This window comes from Elephas maximus, chromosome 5 (assembly GCF_024166365.1).
Source record: "Elephas maximus indicus isolate mEleMax1 chromosome 5, mEleMax1 primary haplotype, whole genome shotgun sequence".
NCBI lineage: Eukaryota > Metazoa > Chordata > Mammalia > Proboscidea > Elephantidae > Elephas > Elephas maximus.
In genome coordinates this window covers 142,867,567-142,885,327 of record NC_064823.1, presented here as the reverse complement: position 1 = coordinate 142,885,327, position 17,761 = coordinate 142,867,567, and the positions used below count along the sequence as shown (strand labels likewise).

At 38.7% G+C, this 17,761-nt stretch overlaps 1 protein-coding gene across 2 annotated transcripts in view; it reads right to left on the bottom strand.

Annotated features, from left to right (window-relative positions):
• KCNIP4 (potassium voltage-gated channel interacting protein 4) overlaps positions 1 to 17,462 on the bottom strand; it is a 674,319-nt gene extending 656,857 nt beyond the window's left edge. Inside the window, exon 1 of one of the 2 annotated variants that reach the window (XM_049886446.1) lies at positions 17,058 to 17,462. In XM_049886446.1, the coding sequence (XP_049742403.1) occupies positions 17,058 to 17,157 (100 nt within the window). In that variant the 5' untranslated portion in view covers positions 17,158 to 17,462. The remainder of the gene's footprint in view (positions 1 to 17,057) is intronic. The other variant, XM_049886447.1, reaches the window with a different exon arrangement.
• Between the last annotated feature and the right edge of the window lie 299 nt (positions 17,463 to 17,761).

Below are 17,761 nucleotides of genomic sequence, written 5' to 3'. Positions count from 1 at the left end.
TATATATACGGTACAGTATATGTCATATGGTATATACGGCCTATATTAACTCGTTAATCCTTATAACAACCCCCTGAAATAAATATCATTATCTCGATGTGGCAGATGAGAAATTTGGGACACAGGTAGTTTCATTTATTTCTCCAAAATCCTACTAGTGACTTATGCAAGCAAGTATGTGTCAGAATTTGATACTAACTGGTTTTCTAATAAATTCCATCTTGCCTTGTGACTCTCATTTGACTCTGTGCTGCAAAGGAGTCCAGATGGCTTCGGAGGGCTTCCTTAGGCATGTAAAGACTAACAAGGGCTTCTACTATGTTGCCATCTTTTCTTCCATTTTCCACTCCATAATCTCCTCCCTTTTGTGTTTCTGTTATTGATAAATCTGCCAAAAGTACATAGTTAATAGTAATAAAAATACCTGAAGGAGAAAACTACAGACTCTGATTTAGCAATACAAAAGTAATACAGATTTAGAGTCACTTGTTTCACTCCCTATCACTCATTCATAGCCATTTGTTGAACATCTACTAAATACTGCTATAGGGGATATAAGCATGAGTTAGCAATACTTCCTTCCTGAAAATTAGTGGAGAAGGCAGATGTTTGTGCACAAGAAGCTGGGTTTGTTCCACCAGTGGCAGGGAAGGGTTTGGGTTGATCCATATACAACCTCCCATCAGGTGGTCCATGCTGTCAGAGATCCATGAACATCTATATGATGACCAGCCCAGGTGAACCTGTGAATTTAGCACTGCTTAGCTGCCTCCGACGGCACTGGGTTAGGTTGGGTAGCTACCTCCCCAGGTGATACCTGTAATGTGCCTACCTTTCATCAAAGCTTTAACTACCCATGCTTAGGGAAACTCATGCAAAAATCTAATGTAGAGCTAAAAGAAAATCAAGCTAGAATAAAGACCACTGTCACTATTACAAGGAGACCTGGTGGCGAAGAGGTTAAAGTGATTGACTGCTAACCTAAAGATCAACAATTTGAAATTGTCAGCAGCTCCACGGAAGAAAGATGTGGTAGTCTGCTTCCATAGAGATTTACAGCCTTGGAAACACTATGGGGTTGCTATGAGTTGGAATTGACTCAGCGGCAGTGAGTTTGGCTTTGGGTCACTATTACAAAAAAAAAAAAAGGGGGGGGGGGTGGTAAATATGGCCTAGCCACTTAGACTCGATTTTGAAAAAGAACTGACAATTATGTTATTAAAAAAAAATAGCAAACACCTATATAGAGCTTACTTTGTGCCAGGCAGTGTAAGTGCTTTGTATATTTTAACTCACATTATTCTCAAAATAACCCTATGAAATCAATACTATTATGATCTCCTCTTTTACTGATGAGGCCACAGAGGCACAGAAAGGAGAAGCAGCACATTCAAGTTTACAAAGCCAGTAAGTACTGGAGTGCTGGTCCAAACTCAGACTCCAGAGTCTATGCTCTTAACCACAACCAGGCCATCTGGCCTCTGTAATACCGTGTCTAACAAGTACTGACTGAATGCCCCCTCTGTGCTGGCTACTGCACTTGATGTATGTATGTATACATGAGCTCATTATTCAAAAGGGCTATAATGTTGGTTTTATTGCCACTTGTTGAAGAAGGAAAACTAAGGCCAAACAGCCAGCTATCCGCTGAGTCTGGGTGAAAACTCAAGACTACTTGACCACAACGATGTGTTCTTTCCATGATGCAAATATTTCTGGAGACTTTTTTAAGGACCTGAGTTTGTCATGTCTTATTTACTTTTATTCCAGACCATAGCCTAGAGCCTGGTACATAGAAGGTGCTCAGAATAGGTGTTTTCTGCCCAAAATTTCACTGTTATGAATCAAAGTCAGCTTCATCTTCTTCTCATTCATTATTCAGAAAAGAGTTTAGTAATGAAAATGGAAAATTATGTGGATCACCCCATGGCCAGATTTTATTAAGTAATTTTAAAAGGAAAAAAAAAAAACGTATGAGAGGAGCTTACGATTCTTTGCTAGCAAGAATTTAATGGAATATTTGCACCAGCCTTAACTGCTCTATGTACGTCTTAAAGCTTATGTTACCTATCACTTCTTTCCTCTTAATCTGTTCCCACATTAAACAGCTCTTACCTAGGTTATCGCATGAATGGCACTCAGACGTAAGCAAGTTGCAGCATAGCAAGAAAATTACTGAAGCTGAGAAGTCAGGGAAGCTGAGAATTGCCAAGAAGCAGCCAACCTCAGCTCTGAGTTCGTCTGCTCCCCACCCTTCCTCACATATCACACACACAGTCCAATATTGCCTTTCAGAGGAAATAAAGAAAACACATCAATGGCATGAAATGGTTTGTTCCTAAGAGTCATAAAACCACTGCTCCTCATAGAAAGTGCAGAAAATGATATTCTCCTTTCCATCAGCAAGGCTCTAAAGCAAATTTCATTCAGCGTACTTGAATCCTGCTCCATTTGTTAAGATACAGTACATACGCAACTTTCTGGAGTCCATCTGTTCCATGACGGGTGATCTGAGACTATTTTCTCAAGCATTTTTACAATAACAAATAAACCAGTATTTGCAAATGTTCTGTCAGATGCCCTTCCCTGAGCAATTTCACACTGATTCATAGCGCACACTGTGGCTACAGGACTGAGAAAATAAAACTTAAAGCACTGGCCTCCCCCACCTCATCACACAACTGGAGTATACAATTCTTGGCTGATCTGATTCCAAGGCTTCTGTGGCTGTACCTCCATCCTCTGAGCTGCTATAGCTGTTTTTGTGTACTTAGAGGTTAGAATTAGGCAGATTCTCTCTCATCCCTACCCTTATTTTTCTCACTTTCTCGCTTCCTCACCAATTCTGCTTTTCTCTTTGAATATGTCCAGTAAGAATAACCTTGCAGCAATTTGCCCAAGGATGGGCTTACTTTATCAGAGTGGGGGTAAAGTTTTCATTTAAGTGATGACCACAAACTCAAATCAACACTCAGCACTGTCCAGCAATCTTATCACATTTGCCTAGGAAATCACTTCCTCAGGCTCTAAAAAGAATGTCTTGTACCTTCTCTTCTACTTAAACATCCATTACTCACCAACCCAAAAATGTGTTTCACCCCACACAGCTAATGACTTCACTTCTTATTAACTGAGAAGAAGAAAGCAATCACTCTTTCAACTTTCCATTACGAATGTGCCAACTGATGTACAGCTATGCCCAAACTCTTTGCCTTCCCTCAGGTTTAATACAGGGAAAGAGGGTCCTTGCTGTTACTAAGCCCAACCCCTCTACAACAGCAGGGACCTCCTCAGTTTTGTCCCTCTGGTGTCCCCAGCACCTAAAATAGCACCCAGGAGAACAGCACATGATGGATGAATGAATGAGTATCCATGAATGTGAAAAGTCCCACCTGTCCTAAATGAGGAGGATATTTCTAGAGGGATATTCCAAATAACCCGAGAATATGAACTATATGAAGAAGAATGTGGCATCAGAATCGGAGGAAGATTCATTAACAACTTGCAATATGCAGATGACAGCCTTGTTTGTGAAAAATGAAGATGACTTGAAGCACTTACTGATCAAGGTCAAAGATTATAGTTTTCAGTATGAATTACACCTACACATGAAGAAAATAAAAATCCTCACAATTAAATCAATAAACATCATCATAAATGGAAAAAAAAAACTGATATTGTCCATGATTTCATTCTACTCAGATCAATAATCAACATCCATGGAAGCAGTAGTCAAAAAAATCAAACAATGTATTTCATTGGGCAGATCTTGTGCAAATGTTCTCTTTAACATTTTAAAGGTAAAAATGTCACTGTTTTGACTAAGGTGCAGTTAACCCAAGCCATGGTCTTTTCAATTGCTTTGTATGCATGCAAAAGCCAAAAAATGAAAAAGAAAAACAGAAGAAGAATCAATGAATTCAAGCAGTGGTGTTGGTGAAGGATATTGAATACACTGTGGTCTGCCAGAAGAATGAACAAATCAGTGTTAGGAGAAATAGAACCAGAAGGCTCTTTAGAAGTGAGGATAGTGAGAGTTTGGCTTGCTTTCCATGGACACAACATCAGAAAAGACTAACTGTCAGAAAAGGATATCATATTTGGTAATGTGGAGGGTCAGCAAAAATGAGGCAGACCCGCCCTGAGATGGATTGTCACAATAACCACAACAATGGACTCCAACATCCCAAAGATCATGAAGATGAAATAGGCTGGACAATGTTTTGTTCTGTTGTACATAAGGTTGCCAAGACTTAGAGCTGACTTGATGGCAAATAACAACAACATTTCCAATATGTAGCACTTTAGTCGGATCATTTCTAGATAACCATATATAAAATATATGATGTATAAACAACAGATGATGTCTGTCTCATTTCCTCAGTCTTTGTCTTACCTGGCTTCTCACGCTATATCTAACAATAAATGGCTGCTTACATAGAGCACATTTATAGAACCAGGTACCGCTATTTCATCTCTATTTGTACTCATAACAATGACCAACTTACATATAACGAAACTGAAGCTGAAAGAGAGTACGTAAGTTGCCCAAGGTTAACTCTTAAATAAAGAAGACAGAATTGAAATGCATGTCTGTCTGACATGAAGTCCATGCTCTCTCCACTCAGCCATGCATCCAACTTGCCCCCGGACCTTCTTGCAGGTCCAAGCCCACCTGAGTTACTGAGTCAATTCTGTGGGGAAACAGGACTGTACTTCTTTGCAGTCAGCAAGACCCACAGGTGTCACGCTGCCAAATGATTTTGTCCTCACAGTGTTCAGCATGAAGTTTTGGTGGTCCTAGAAACTTGAAGAAAGACAGTTCCTAATAGGAACTTTTCATCCAACCTCCTGTCCTGGAGGACTGGATCTGCTTTCTGTGTCGCCAGCCATGAACTTTAATCCTATGATGAAAGGCAAGATTTTTTTAACAGCACAAATGGGGGACAGAGCTCGTTTTTATGGTGTCTGGAGCGTATATGATTTTGGGGAATGAAGTCTGTAAGTAAAGATTTTAAAATTACATTTACAAAATTTTGGTATGGAAGTTAATATTTATTTAGAATAAGAACAGAAAGGGGCCCATGCACATGAGGGGCTCTTTAGCTGAAGCTTCATTTGTTTCCAGGTAATTCTGCTTTAGGATATGGAGAAAATTGAAATTGTCAAGAATTTCATTTTCCTTGGATCCACAATCAATGCCCATGGAAGCAGTAGACATGAACTCAAACAACATACCACGTTGCGCAAATCTGCCGTAAAAGATCTCTTTGAAGTGTTAAAAAGCGAAGGTGTCACTTTGAGGATTAAGGGGCACCAGGCCCAAGCCATGGTATTTTCAATCACCTCATAGGCCTGCGAAAGCTGGACAATGTATCAAGAAGACTGAAGAAGAATTGTTGCCTTTGAATTATGGTGTTAAAGAATACTGACTATAACATGGACTTCCAGAAAAACAAACAAATCTGTCTTGGAAGAAGTACAGCCAGAACATTCCTTAGAAGCGAGGATGGCTAGACTTACTCTCACATACTTTGGATGTGTTATCAAAAGTGACCCGTACCTGACGGACATCATGCTTGGTAAAGCAGAGGGTCAGTGAAAAAGAGGAATACCCTCAATGGATGGATTGAAACAGCAGCTGCAACAATGGGCTCAAGCACAGCAACGGTTGTGAGGATGGAGCAGGACCTGGCAGCGTTTCCTTTTGTTGTACCTGGGGTGGTTATGAGTCAGAATCAACTCAGTGGCACCTAAAAACAATAATTCTGCTTCTGCTCATGATCCAGAACTATCTGGAGGGCAAGAACAAGATGGTTGGAAAACTGTGCTCTGCAGAAAGACAGCCTGGATTTGAAACCCCCTTGACCATGTCTAGGTGTATGTTCTTGGACAAGTGACTGAAACTTACTAAGCCTATACTTTCTCATTTGCTAAATATTCAGTTATTACTGGTCCTAAAAAGTGTGCTCAATGTGAATAATATATATATATAAAGTGCTCACCATATTGCCTGGCATATGCTTAGTAAAGTGCTCTTTAGGGTGTTTTTGGTATCATTAACATGTGATGCTTACCACCTCCAACACCAACCTACTGAGGTCTCTCACTTTGTATACTCATTTGATACTTGTCTAAATGCCTGAGCACCAGGCATTTGAAATTTAGACTCTGCGTCTTCACCAGATGCCCGGACAATGAGATCTATGCCTTAGCTTCCTACTGAACCAAATCTTGGCTCCCCACCTCACCTAGTCTGTCATCATATTTTGGCATACCTCATTAGTTTTGTCAGGGGCCCCATTTCTGCCTGTGCATTGGAAAATCTCCTCTTCTTCCTGGAAATAAGCCAATAAAGCTACAAAATAGCAATATGATGAAAAAACATTGGTAACATATCCTCAAGTAAATAAAGAGCCTGAATTCCCTCACCTGAATTATAGATGATAATATTGTATTCTTAAAGGTTTCACAAACATTAGTTACAGTAAATATGTAAAATGCTTGGCTCCTCATCTAGAACAAAATTTGTCACTCTATCATAGATAACATAATTTTTAAGGTGCGTATGCTATTAATTAGCTTTATGATCTCTCACAAGTCAATTAACCTTTCCAGGTCCCAATTTACTCATCCATATAATCAGGGGGTTGGATTAAAGTCTCTAAGATTCTTACTAGTTTCAAAAACATAATTATTAGTACAACTATCTGGGATATAAAATTTTTATTCTCATCTCAGTTTGGAATATGACCAATTTTCACATCTATTTTTGAAGCTCGGATCCCTGGTGGCACAGTGCTTAAAGCGCTTGGCCGCTAACTGAAAGGGTTCACAGTTCGAATCCACCAGCTGCTCTGTACCCACCAGCTGCTTCATGGGAGAAAGATGCAGCATTCTGCTTCTGTAAAGATTTACTGCCTTGGAAACCCTATGGGGCAATGCTACTCTGTCCTATAGGGTTGCTATGAGTTGGAATCTACTTGACGACGAGTTTTGGGTTTTCGGTATTTTTGAAGCTAATATGTGGGGAGGGGGGAGGAGGTACTCAATGGAAAAAATAAAAACAAAACATGATTTTCCTTTTTGTGAAATTTGCCCTTTTCCCTCCACTGTCATACACTCTCCACAGGCAGGCACTCAGGAATATCATTGACCTTTAAACCTTATTAGGAGTCCCTGGGCAGTGCAAACGGTTAACACTCTGAGCTGCTAAGCCAAAGGTTGGAGGTTTGAGTATACCATAGGTTCCTCAGAGGAAAAGCATGGCAGTCTACTTCCAAATATCAGCCATTGAAAACTCTACGGAGCACAGTTCTACTCTGACACATGGGCTCACCATGAGTTGGAATGGACTTGATGGCAACTGTATTTTTGTTTTTAAAGTCTTAACAAGACAATCCACATTGTTCTTCAAGATGCAATTAAGGCTGTTTCAAGACCCATGGCTCTTGAAACAGCCTGGTAAGGAGAAGTGCAGACTAGAAGGGTAAACCTAGTTTAAGAAAGAGGGGTGAAATTTCAGCCCATGTAGGTGCTGGAAGATCAAGATGGACAGTATAGGAAATTATCCAAAGATCTGACAAAAGGTAATGAATCAATGTCCTGGCAGTTGTCTAGCACAGGGCAAAGAGGTATCTGGGAATAGACCCCAACATAGAGATTGAGGCAGGCACTTATGGTATAGAAACTGATATAAATGCCTAGGAAAGAAATCAAGGGACCATGTAGAGACTCTTAACCTAATCCTTCAGTGGCTTCCCATTAAACAAAGAACAAAACCAAAAGTCCTTGCAATGCCCTTGCATCATATGCCCTTGGTTATCTCTTCACTTCTCTTCCCTCTAATCCACCTTGCTTAATCTACTCCAGCTACACTGGTCTTCTTGTGACCCCTGGAGAAACAGAGCCCACTCCTAGCTCAAGGATGTTGTACTTGGTAGTCCCTCTGCCTAGAATCCTCTTGACCCGACTCTTCTGAGTCTCACATGCTCATTTCTTGAAAATATTTGCAGAAAAGTGAATTCTTCAGGAGGAGAATGTTGACATGTCATGGGATTGGCAACCAGTGTCACAAAACGATATGTGTATTGTTTAATGAGAAACTAATTTGTTCTGTAAACCTTCATCTAAAGCACAATAAAAAATAAATAAAAGAGAGTCCTTCAGAAAGGCCTTCTATGATCACTCTATGATAAGTAGCACCCCGTTTCTATGCCCTTACCATATTTTGCTTATCTTCATTGTGCTTGTCTCTACCTACAATCAGATTATATGTTCCTCTGTCTGTTTATCTTTTTCTCTTGTTCCCCCAACAGTACATAAATTTCACAAGGACAAGGACTGTTCACTGTTGTATCCACAGTGCTTGGGAAAATGTGTAGAGAATAGTAGAGGCAAACATGTTTAGTGAATGAGTGGCTGACTATTATTCTGTCTATTCTGTCTCCTGTACTTCTCTGTAGCATTTATAGTCTGTATCTGAAAATTTAGCAGATCAGCTTGGCAAGAACAGAAGTTTTGTCTGTTTTGTTTACTGTTGCATTTCCAGCATCTAGAACAGTGGCTGACCTGTGGGAGAGACTCAGTAAAATGTTTTTCCCATGAAAATGAAAAGTCCTTGTACTTTAATTTCAAAAAAGGAGATGACTGATTGTTCTTTGATTATAGTAACAAGTAATCACCAGAACCACTTTTAAGCCCAAGCCAATCGATCAATGACAACTTCATATTAGTTACCATGCTTTAACAAGTTAAAAAGTAAAAAAAAAAAAAAAACCCGTTGCCATAGAGTCTATTCTCAATCATAGTGAACAATGCTTTAGAAAGAGTAAAACCCTACATAGCGCCAGCAGTGACTGTATCCTGCAAGCACAGCTTTCACTTGCTAGCAAGCAATGAATTCTACTTCCTGTTTTGGATATTGGGTGGGAGCCTCTTTTCTTTGACTGGAAAGATGATGTTGTCTGGACACAATGGCAAAACATACATATTATTTATTATTTCCTAGACAGGATTCTAAGCACATCAGTCTACACAAATAGGAGAGGAAGGTGTTAGCATCATTCCTATTTAGCAGGTAAGTGAACTGAGGTACAGGAAAGTCGGGGTTCTTACCCAAGGTCATATAACTACTAAGTGTTAGACCTGGAACTCAATTATTATGAAATCCAATTATTACAGCTTTAGAGTTTGTGCTCTTAGCATCTGCACTTGATGGCCTCCGTGTAAGAACTAAAAACACTGGTATAGTTTAAGTGCAGTGTTTTCCTGATGATGAAAACATCATCTTCATCTTAACCTGTTCAAATAGTTTTCACAGAACTGCTTCCAAGACCCTGAATAATGGGAGAGAACTTCAGACAGTGGGATCAGGATAGTGCTCTCTGGTGGTGGCATTAGAGGATATAGTGAGGGAGGTGAAGGGTTTGGCTTCCTACTTTTAATAATCAGAGAGGCTAGCAATTAGGATGACTGCCATTGTGATTTGTATATGTATCTATAGGGTATTGGATCTGGGCCTTCCAGAAATTCATCCACTGTTCTAATGAGCAGTATTCAGTTGGCATGACCCTGTACTGTTAAGCTTATTCTCTTCTCCTAACAGAAATTGTAGAGTTGAAAAACACCACACTTTATTGTCAAGTCTCTTGGCCCAGGGATGCTTTTAGTGTCATCCATCTCTAAGGATAAACTTATACCAGCAAGCAACTTCACCATTACCTACATCTTAGAATTTGGGGACTTTGGAGAGATTGGTCCATTTTCAGATCAACTTAGAAGAGCTGGAATTTGAGTAAGTATTTTATAGAACTTAGGTTACATCTGAAGTTTATTTTCTGAGTATAACTAATTAGATTATTTTAATTAAGAGCCTTAGGAAACAGTTCTGTCAAGACCAAGTCATTTGGTAACTCACTCCATCCCTCTGGGACTCAGTTTCCTCATCTAAGAAATGACTGACTTGGAACTGGTCATTTCTGAGGGCCCTTTCACTCTAAGAAGTTTTGATAAGTCAGAGTTTCAATCATACAAATTATAGATGCATCTTTCCTTCTTTTATTTTTCTCTTCTTTAATTCATGTGTTTTGGCTCATTATCATAGCTGTGCCATGTCTCTACATGGACCTAGAAAAAAAATTAATCTTATAAAAATCAGGTAGTTTTATAAACCCCGAGAGTATGAACCATGGACACACTTTTAACTCAGTACTGAAGTCACTCCTGAGGCTTACCCTTCAGCCAAAGATTAGACAGGTCCATAAAACAAACAATAACACACATAGCTCAACCATATATACAAGATGAAATAAGCCCACCAGCCCAGGGGCAAGGACAAGAAAGCAGGAGGGAACAGGAAAGCTGGATGAATGGAAATGGGGAGCCCAAGGTCAAGAAGGGGAGAGTGTTGACATGTTGCGGGGTTGGCAACCAATGTTACAAAACAATATTTATATTCATTGTTTAATGAGAGACTAATTTATTCTGTAAACCTTCATCTTAAGCACACACACACACACACACACACACAAATACAACAACCACCAAAAAAAAAAAAATCAGGTAGTTTTGATTTTTATAGGCATATTCTGTGGAAAAATTGTATATGATATGGTTTTTATTTACCTGTATATGTTTTATTCTATTTTTGAATACTGATCTTTCATAGTTACAGTGAAAAGAATTTGGATCAGTGTCACTATGAAGGTATTAGAACATATCCAGATTCCTTTGCTTATTCCCTTGTGACCTTGAGCCAGGTATTTATGCCTCTGAACCTTCAGTTTATTCATCTGAAAAAAATGGAGATAACACCTACAGTCCTGCATGGTTGATGGGATAATTCCACAGGATGGATGTGTAATATGCCTATCATGCTGATTGTCCTATCGTATGCTGTCAACTAAGATAAGCTTTCTTCCCTCCTTTCCACTCTGATTCCCGTAACTGGAACCATTTGTGCTCCTTCTGGCTTTATACTTACTGACAAAGGCTGGAATATGTGTTCTCTGTTTCTGACCATCTAGTCCAAGCTTTAAAATCTCACTGAGACTTCCTTTCTGCTCTAGATCAATGCTGGAACCTCTTGCTCCAAAATCTTACTTGAATATGAATCATCTTAGTACTTCTGCTTTACCCACTCCTTACATCTCAGACCCTTTCCTAAATAACCTCCCTCCTATATTCAAGGCCTCATCTCTTCACAGTAGCATCTTAAATTGAATTTCCTGCCTTCTCCAAAATGACCATCCTTTCTCTGTCCCATCTTTTTCCAGCAATCCCACCTGTCACCAAAGACAAACCACACAGACACTGTGCTTCATCTGAGCATGAACACCTAAATCTACCTTCTTTCTATTCCTAACCTAAAACCAGTGAAAGACTGGACTTGATTTCTCTAGAACTTAATTCAGATTCATTTATATTTGAATATCTTGCCTAATACATAGGTCAGGGACCTTTTATTTTATGCTCCGTTTAGGACGATACAATATGAAAATTATACTTATTAAACAATGGTAGTTATTGAGAGTTTCCCACATAGAGCATGTGTTCAAAAAATGCTTGTGGAAAGAGATAACGGATACCTGATCTAATGCTTTCACCAAATTATTGGCCACTGCTATTATGCTGTCATGCCTAAGAAAATAAGATTATAGAATAGGATATGGAGTCTTGGCTAAGTAACCTTCAGCCAAGTTACTTAGGCTCTTAAGGTCTTAGTTCTCTCATCTCTAAGCTGGGAATAATAGTACATAACTCATAGAACTATTGTGAAGATTAAAGGAGATATTTATTATGCTATAATTTTATGGGTTATACTATACTATACTGTACTGTACTATACTATACTATAACTATATTGTACTATTACTACGGAAACTGTGGTGGCATAGTGGTTAAGTGCTACAGCTGCTAACCAAAAGGTCGGCAGTTCAAATCTGCCAGGTGCTCCTTGGAAACTCTACATGGCAGTTCTACTCTGTCCTATAGGGTCGCTTTGAGCTGGAATCAACTCAACAGCAGTGGGTTTGTTTTTTTGTTTTATACTATAGTATGCTGCATTTAGCAACTGCCTGGTTTATGAGTGCTTCTCAATAAAACAAGATGACAATATTATATATGAATTATCCCATTTTATGGATTAAAAAAACGATTATAGAGGTTAAGAAATTGTCCAAAATTACATGGCTAATAAGAGGTGAAGCTGTGATTAGAACCCAGGCAATAGAACTTCAGATCCTTTAAGTGTAATCTTTGAGCATACTACTTCCTCTTCTGCCCTAATCCCTTTTAAGCACTACTATTTATTCTGTAGGGTTGCTATGAGTTGGAATCGACTCAACTGCTACCGGTTTTTTATTCTTGAAATGGAGCTCTGGAGGCTCAGTGGTCAAGCGCTTGCCTGATAAGCAAAATATTGGCAGTTCCAATCCACCAGCCTCTCCTTGGAAACCGTATAGGGAAGTGCTGCTCTGTCCTATTGGGTTATTGTGAGTTGAAATTGACTTGATGGCAATGTTTTTTGTTTTTTTAATTCTTGAAACAAAACCAAAACAAAATCCATTGCCATTGAGTCGATTCTGACTCATAGTGACCCTATAGGACAGAGTAGAACTGCCCCATAGGGTTTCCAAAGAGTGCCTGGTGGATTTGAGCTCCTGACCTTTTGGTTAGCAGCCAAACGCCTAACCACTACACCACCAGGGTTTCCTTTTGAAATAAGAGAGCCTAAAGAATGCTGAATGGTAAAGGTATTCCCTTTGTTCCATTCCTAGACAATGTGACAGGATATCATGTTTGTTTTCTAACATCACCATAAATTATTTTTAGTTTTCTTAAACATTACAGTTTAGAGAGGCTATTGTAATATTTCTAATACACATCAGTATTGCCTTCTCATTGCAGTTGGGGAAAGGGAATGCTGGGAGAGTTTTAAAAAGACTCTGCTTTATGAATTTTAATTAAGCAATTTGCCACAGAAATAATAACCTCCTTCCAGTGACTTCTGCCCCTTGGCCCTCATTAAACATCATGATATGGACACACAATCAGTTGTTTTCCAGTTGCTCCAATTTTTTGACATAGCTGACATGTCCACGCCTCTTCAAATGCACAGGAAAGTTAAGAATGGAGGTTGCAAAAATCCATTTCAGTGCATATGGTAATACTTTGTTTAGAACTCTTAACGAAGCTTGTATTACAGTATTACAGATACCTGTGAAATAAAGTAAGCTGGATAAATACAAAAAAAAAAATTGAATGCTTATTATAAAAAGGATTTAGATTCTCGGTTGATCTCTTTTTTGTCTTTTTTATGGAAAATTACCAATAGAAGTGATTTTTCTTTTTTCAAATCACGTCTGTTAACTGAACGCATTTTTGTAAAATTTTGCCTTTTGTTAAGGTTGGTAGTAAGGAGAAGGATGGTTCTTAACTCAGTAATGACTTCTGCACGATTTAATACATATTTGGATGAAAAGTTGATATTTTCACAGCCCAGTCTTTCATACAGAGATAATGAAATAGCTTCCCATTAAAAATTTGATTCAATTTCTCCCTGGAATGTACTAACAGAAAAGCACTTTCTTTTTTGTAGCTGGATAAGAGACAATTTGGTGAGATTTTTAGGAGTATTCCAAGGTAGCATAACTTTGGCGCTTCCTAAACTCTTTGCTAAGTAGAAAGAGACTGTGAATTTAAAACCCTGGCCACTCACAGGGTGCATTATCCTGAAAACTTGCTCAGGTTACCACTCTTATCTGCATGCTGATTTGCTAATAAGACTACTTCAAAAGGAAACTTTCCAAAGTTTTCTTGAATTACAAAAACAAAAAACCCCTGAAGTTCTAAATATTAATAAATTATAACATAAGGTGCTTTTTTGTTATTGGAATCCCATGGAAGTTTTGAGATGCTATCACAAGGATGCCTAAAATAGCAGCCCCAAATGTCACACTCTAGAGCTACAGGAAAGGACATTTCTCTATTCTCTTGAAACACAATGAAACTCCCCCTGAGGTCTGATGAATTATCCCACTGTGGAAGAGGAGCCAAGATTCGTCTACCAGCTGCACTCCATATCTATTCCAAAGTAGGCCATGGGTACCTATTTCATGAGAAAGAATACGTGTTATGTAAATGATAAAATTTTAATTACCTGATGGACTCATAGACTTTTTGAAATGGAACGTTCCATGGAGATCATCTAGTCCAAATTTCTCATTTTAGACAACCAAGAGCTAAAGAAGTAAAGTGACTTATCCAAGGTTAGAAAGCTGGAGAGTGGCAGGGGAAGAAAAAGGACCTATACTCCTACTGTTATTACACCTGCTAAATTTATTAACTTTTAGGTTAAAAGTATATGACACGGATCTATGGGTAGTATCATGCATTCACACATGCCACACAGAGACTGGAGCAGGACCTGTAGGACCCATTACCAGTTTTTACAAAGAACAGGAGTTGAGAAAGTACTCAAAGATAAGCAAATACAAATATTTCAGACTTTAATATTACCGGTTTATTTTGAATTACATGTATTCTGTACATATTAAAATCAAGATAATAACTACATTAGTCAAACACAGTATTTTATATGCCCCTGACAACATGAATATTGCATGTATAATAATGCAAAAAGAAAAACTACATTATGAGTGATGGCTACCTTAGTTCTAAGGTTAAGTGAAAAGGTTTGAGAGTTTAGGGAAAATCATCAAAATTATCTTTACCCTAGGTTCAAATTTTTCTACTAAAATGGAAACTTCTTTGATAGAACACTTGTGTAGACAATGATGAAGATGAAAGGAATTATTGACCCAGCCTTTGATATGCAAAATGGGGGGTGGGGGGGATAACCACCTCTGTGGAAATAAATCCGAATGAAGTAAGCATCAATGTTTTTGTTTTGTTTTTTTTTTATTATAGAAAGTTTCAGAGAATCTATAAAAATGTTCTCTTGGTATTAAATGTTGTTTATCCTTTTTATTAATTATAATTATGCTTCAACTTTAGAGTGTACACATTCTGATCTATGGATATAAACTATACACAGCGGGATATAACACAGTTTATTTGTTTTCTATCTCCAGTGAGCTAGGTACCAGCCAACTCAAATCTTGTTTTGAAGCTTTTCTGACTCTAAGACTCACTCTTAAGATATACAAACTTCAAAATGGAAAACACTGTTGGCTTTTATCTTTATTCACTTTTACACATTAAACATAATTCTCTTTAATGTGGTTATAAACATTTTTACCATTTAAAGATACTTTCTAGAACCCAGAAATCTGATACAGATTCATATTAAAGCACGTTCCCTCCATACTATTTCTACAACGTTGACCTGGAAAACACTGATATTTTAAAATATGAGGAGGAAGAAGCTGTTCACACAAATAAAAATCAGTACAGTTTTGAATATAATAAGGAAAATGAAAAAAAAAAATACTTTCAGAGAAGTTAGTAGCCCCTAGAAGAAGGAACTTGTGTTTTCATTTGTGAGAGTGAATGTTTGAACTCCTGAAACAAACAAAACCAATTCTAGAGTAGGTTGCATCACAAAATCCAGAGTGAAAGCCCTCAACGCAAGGGTTTAGAGAATGACCACACGTCATCCATGAAACAAGGAAAAAGAAGTCCTTCAACAAAGCTACGAATTTCAACAGTATCCCATATAACTGCAGGTCTCGGAGAAAATAAAACCAGTGTCTTAAAATGGGAGGTCCCCATCACATTTGCTAAGTAAAATAACACACTAATGAACAGAGAAGCCAAACCAAGTTACTGGTTTCATGACAATGCACAAGATAAAGTCAATTTTAAAGAGCAGTCATCGCTTGCAGAATTCAGAGTTTATCTTCTTCCTAGAATCACAAATGTTTCCATCGCAGACTGCAGAATGCATTGGGAAAACTTATTTCAACATTGCTTTCACAAACCCTGCTTTCTGCCTTATCCCACTCCCGGCAATGAGTTACAAATGTAGGCTTCTGATAACCTACATCAGAGTGACACACTTAATTTTAATTTGATGTTTGCTACTTGTAAATGCAATTTTCCTTGTGTTACACATGGAAAGCATTCTCTGGTTAGATTAGTTGGATATAGATACATTTTTAACACATTTGCATTTTGACTCAAGTTTAAAATGTGAAGCAAGACGAATATCAAAGCATAACTACCTGGACCATCATCTCGGGATGCTTTTAAAAATTGCTCTGACAACTTTAGAGAAACATGGAGTGGCTGTATGCAAACATACTCTCAAGAGACTATGTAAGAAAATAAATGATCTAAATCTATTCAGATCCTCAAAGAAAAATGTCATGCAAGAAAAGATACAGGCAAGTGCACACCTGAGTTTTAAAATAAACGTGATTCTTGTTCAGGCAAGCAGGAGAATGAGCCTCTGATAAACGTAAACAGCAACACTTGAAAAACAATTGGTTATTTGGAATGCATGTTAAAGTCCGTTCTATGCCTGTGAGTTGGAGACTTTCTTCCCTTTAGACTCTTTGCTGTTTTGCAAAATAGGTAATATTATTATAAATACTTCTCAAGAGGACCTTATAAAAAGCTTATCATTCTTTGGCTCCAATCTTAAAATCATAAAAATATATGTCCATTTGCCATTGAATGGATGCATTTGCCTAGCAAGAAACAAGTGCACCTCACAACATACTCAAGTAAAAATTGCTTAGATAATAAAAGGGGATATGAGATAAAATAATTTAACATCGAAATTGATTGAGTCTCTTAATGTAAGCAGACATATCCATGATAAAGCCTTAGTCTCCACAGGTTTGGTTCGAACACTTTGATTTAAAGTGTTTCTCATAGTTTTAATTCCCTTTTGCTGTGAAATCATTACTGCAACTTACAGAAAGTTTATTTTATTTATCTTTCGTACCCTGAAACGCCTGCCTCTCTTCAAGTCCGTCTCAGAGCAGCATTTCTCTGATTCTCATTTCAGGTGCCTCTTACATTTGCTTAAGAAATTTTTATTGCAAAACAAGAGAATTTTTAGAAGTCACTGAAGAGCACTCCCTTACCTTCTAAACCTGCTTCAATCAGCCCAAATTGTTCCAATAATTTAACAAAAAGCACAATGACGATCAGAACTGCTATCATTTCAAGCCCTTCCAAGTTCATGGTCAGCTAGGTCATGGTCCAACCACAGCCACTGAGAAGTGTTCCTCTGCCTGGCTTTCTTTGTAAAGCCATTAAACTACGTTAAGAAGGCTACTGCCGAGGAAGGGGAGGAGGAGAGCTTGAGCGGAGAGAGAGAGACACAGAGAGAGAGAGAGAGGAGCGAGAGAGAAGGGAGAGGCAGAGAGAAAGGGCGTGAGAGAGAGAGAAATGCATTCATCCTGTCTACTGTAGCAGAGGCCAGAGTGGTAGCGGATCAAGTCGGGCCTGTCAGAATTTTCGGCTTCCTCCTTATCACTTTTACACAGAACGACAGCCACGTATGCTGGAACGCGCACATCACCCGAAGACCCAGGAGGTGACCCAGGAACGTCCCGAGGAAACATGACGCGCGGCAGTGATGGCTTGGCTTGGCTTGGAACAACGCGCGCCCGCGCCGCGCTGCTGCTGGTGGCTTTGTTGGGCTGGTCAGTTGCCTTGGAAACGGAAACTAACCACCGGCTGGACTCCTGCTGCAGACGGGGACCAGATCACCGCATCTGGAAAGGACAAGAAATCCCTGAACACGCCTAGAGGCAGAGTGACAGCCTGGACTCAGCTGCTCCAG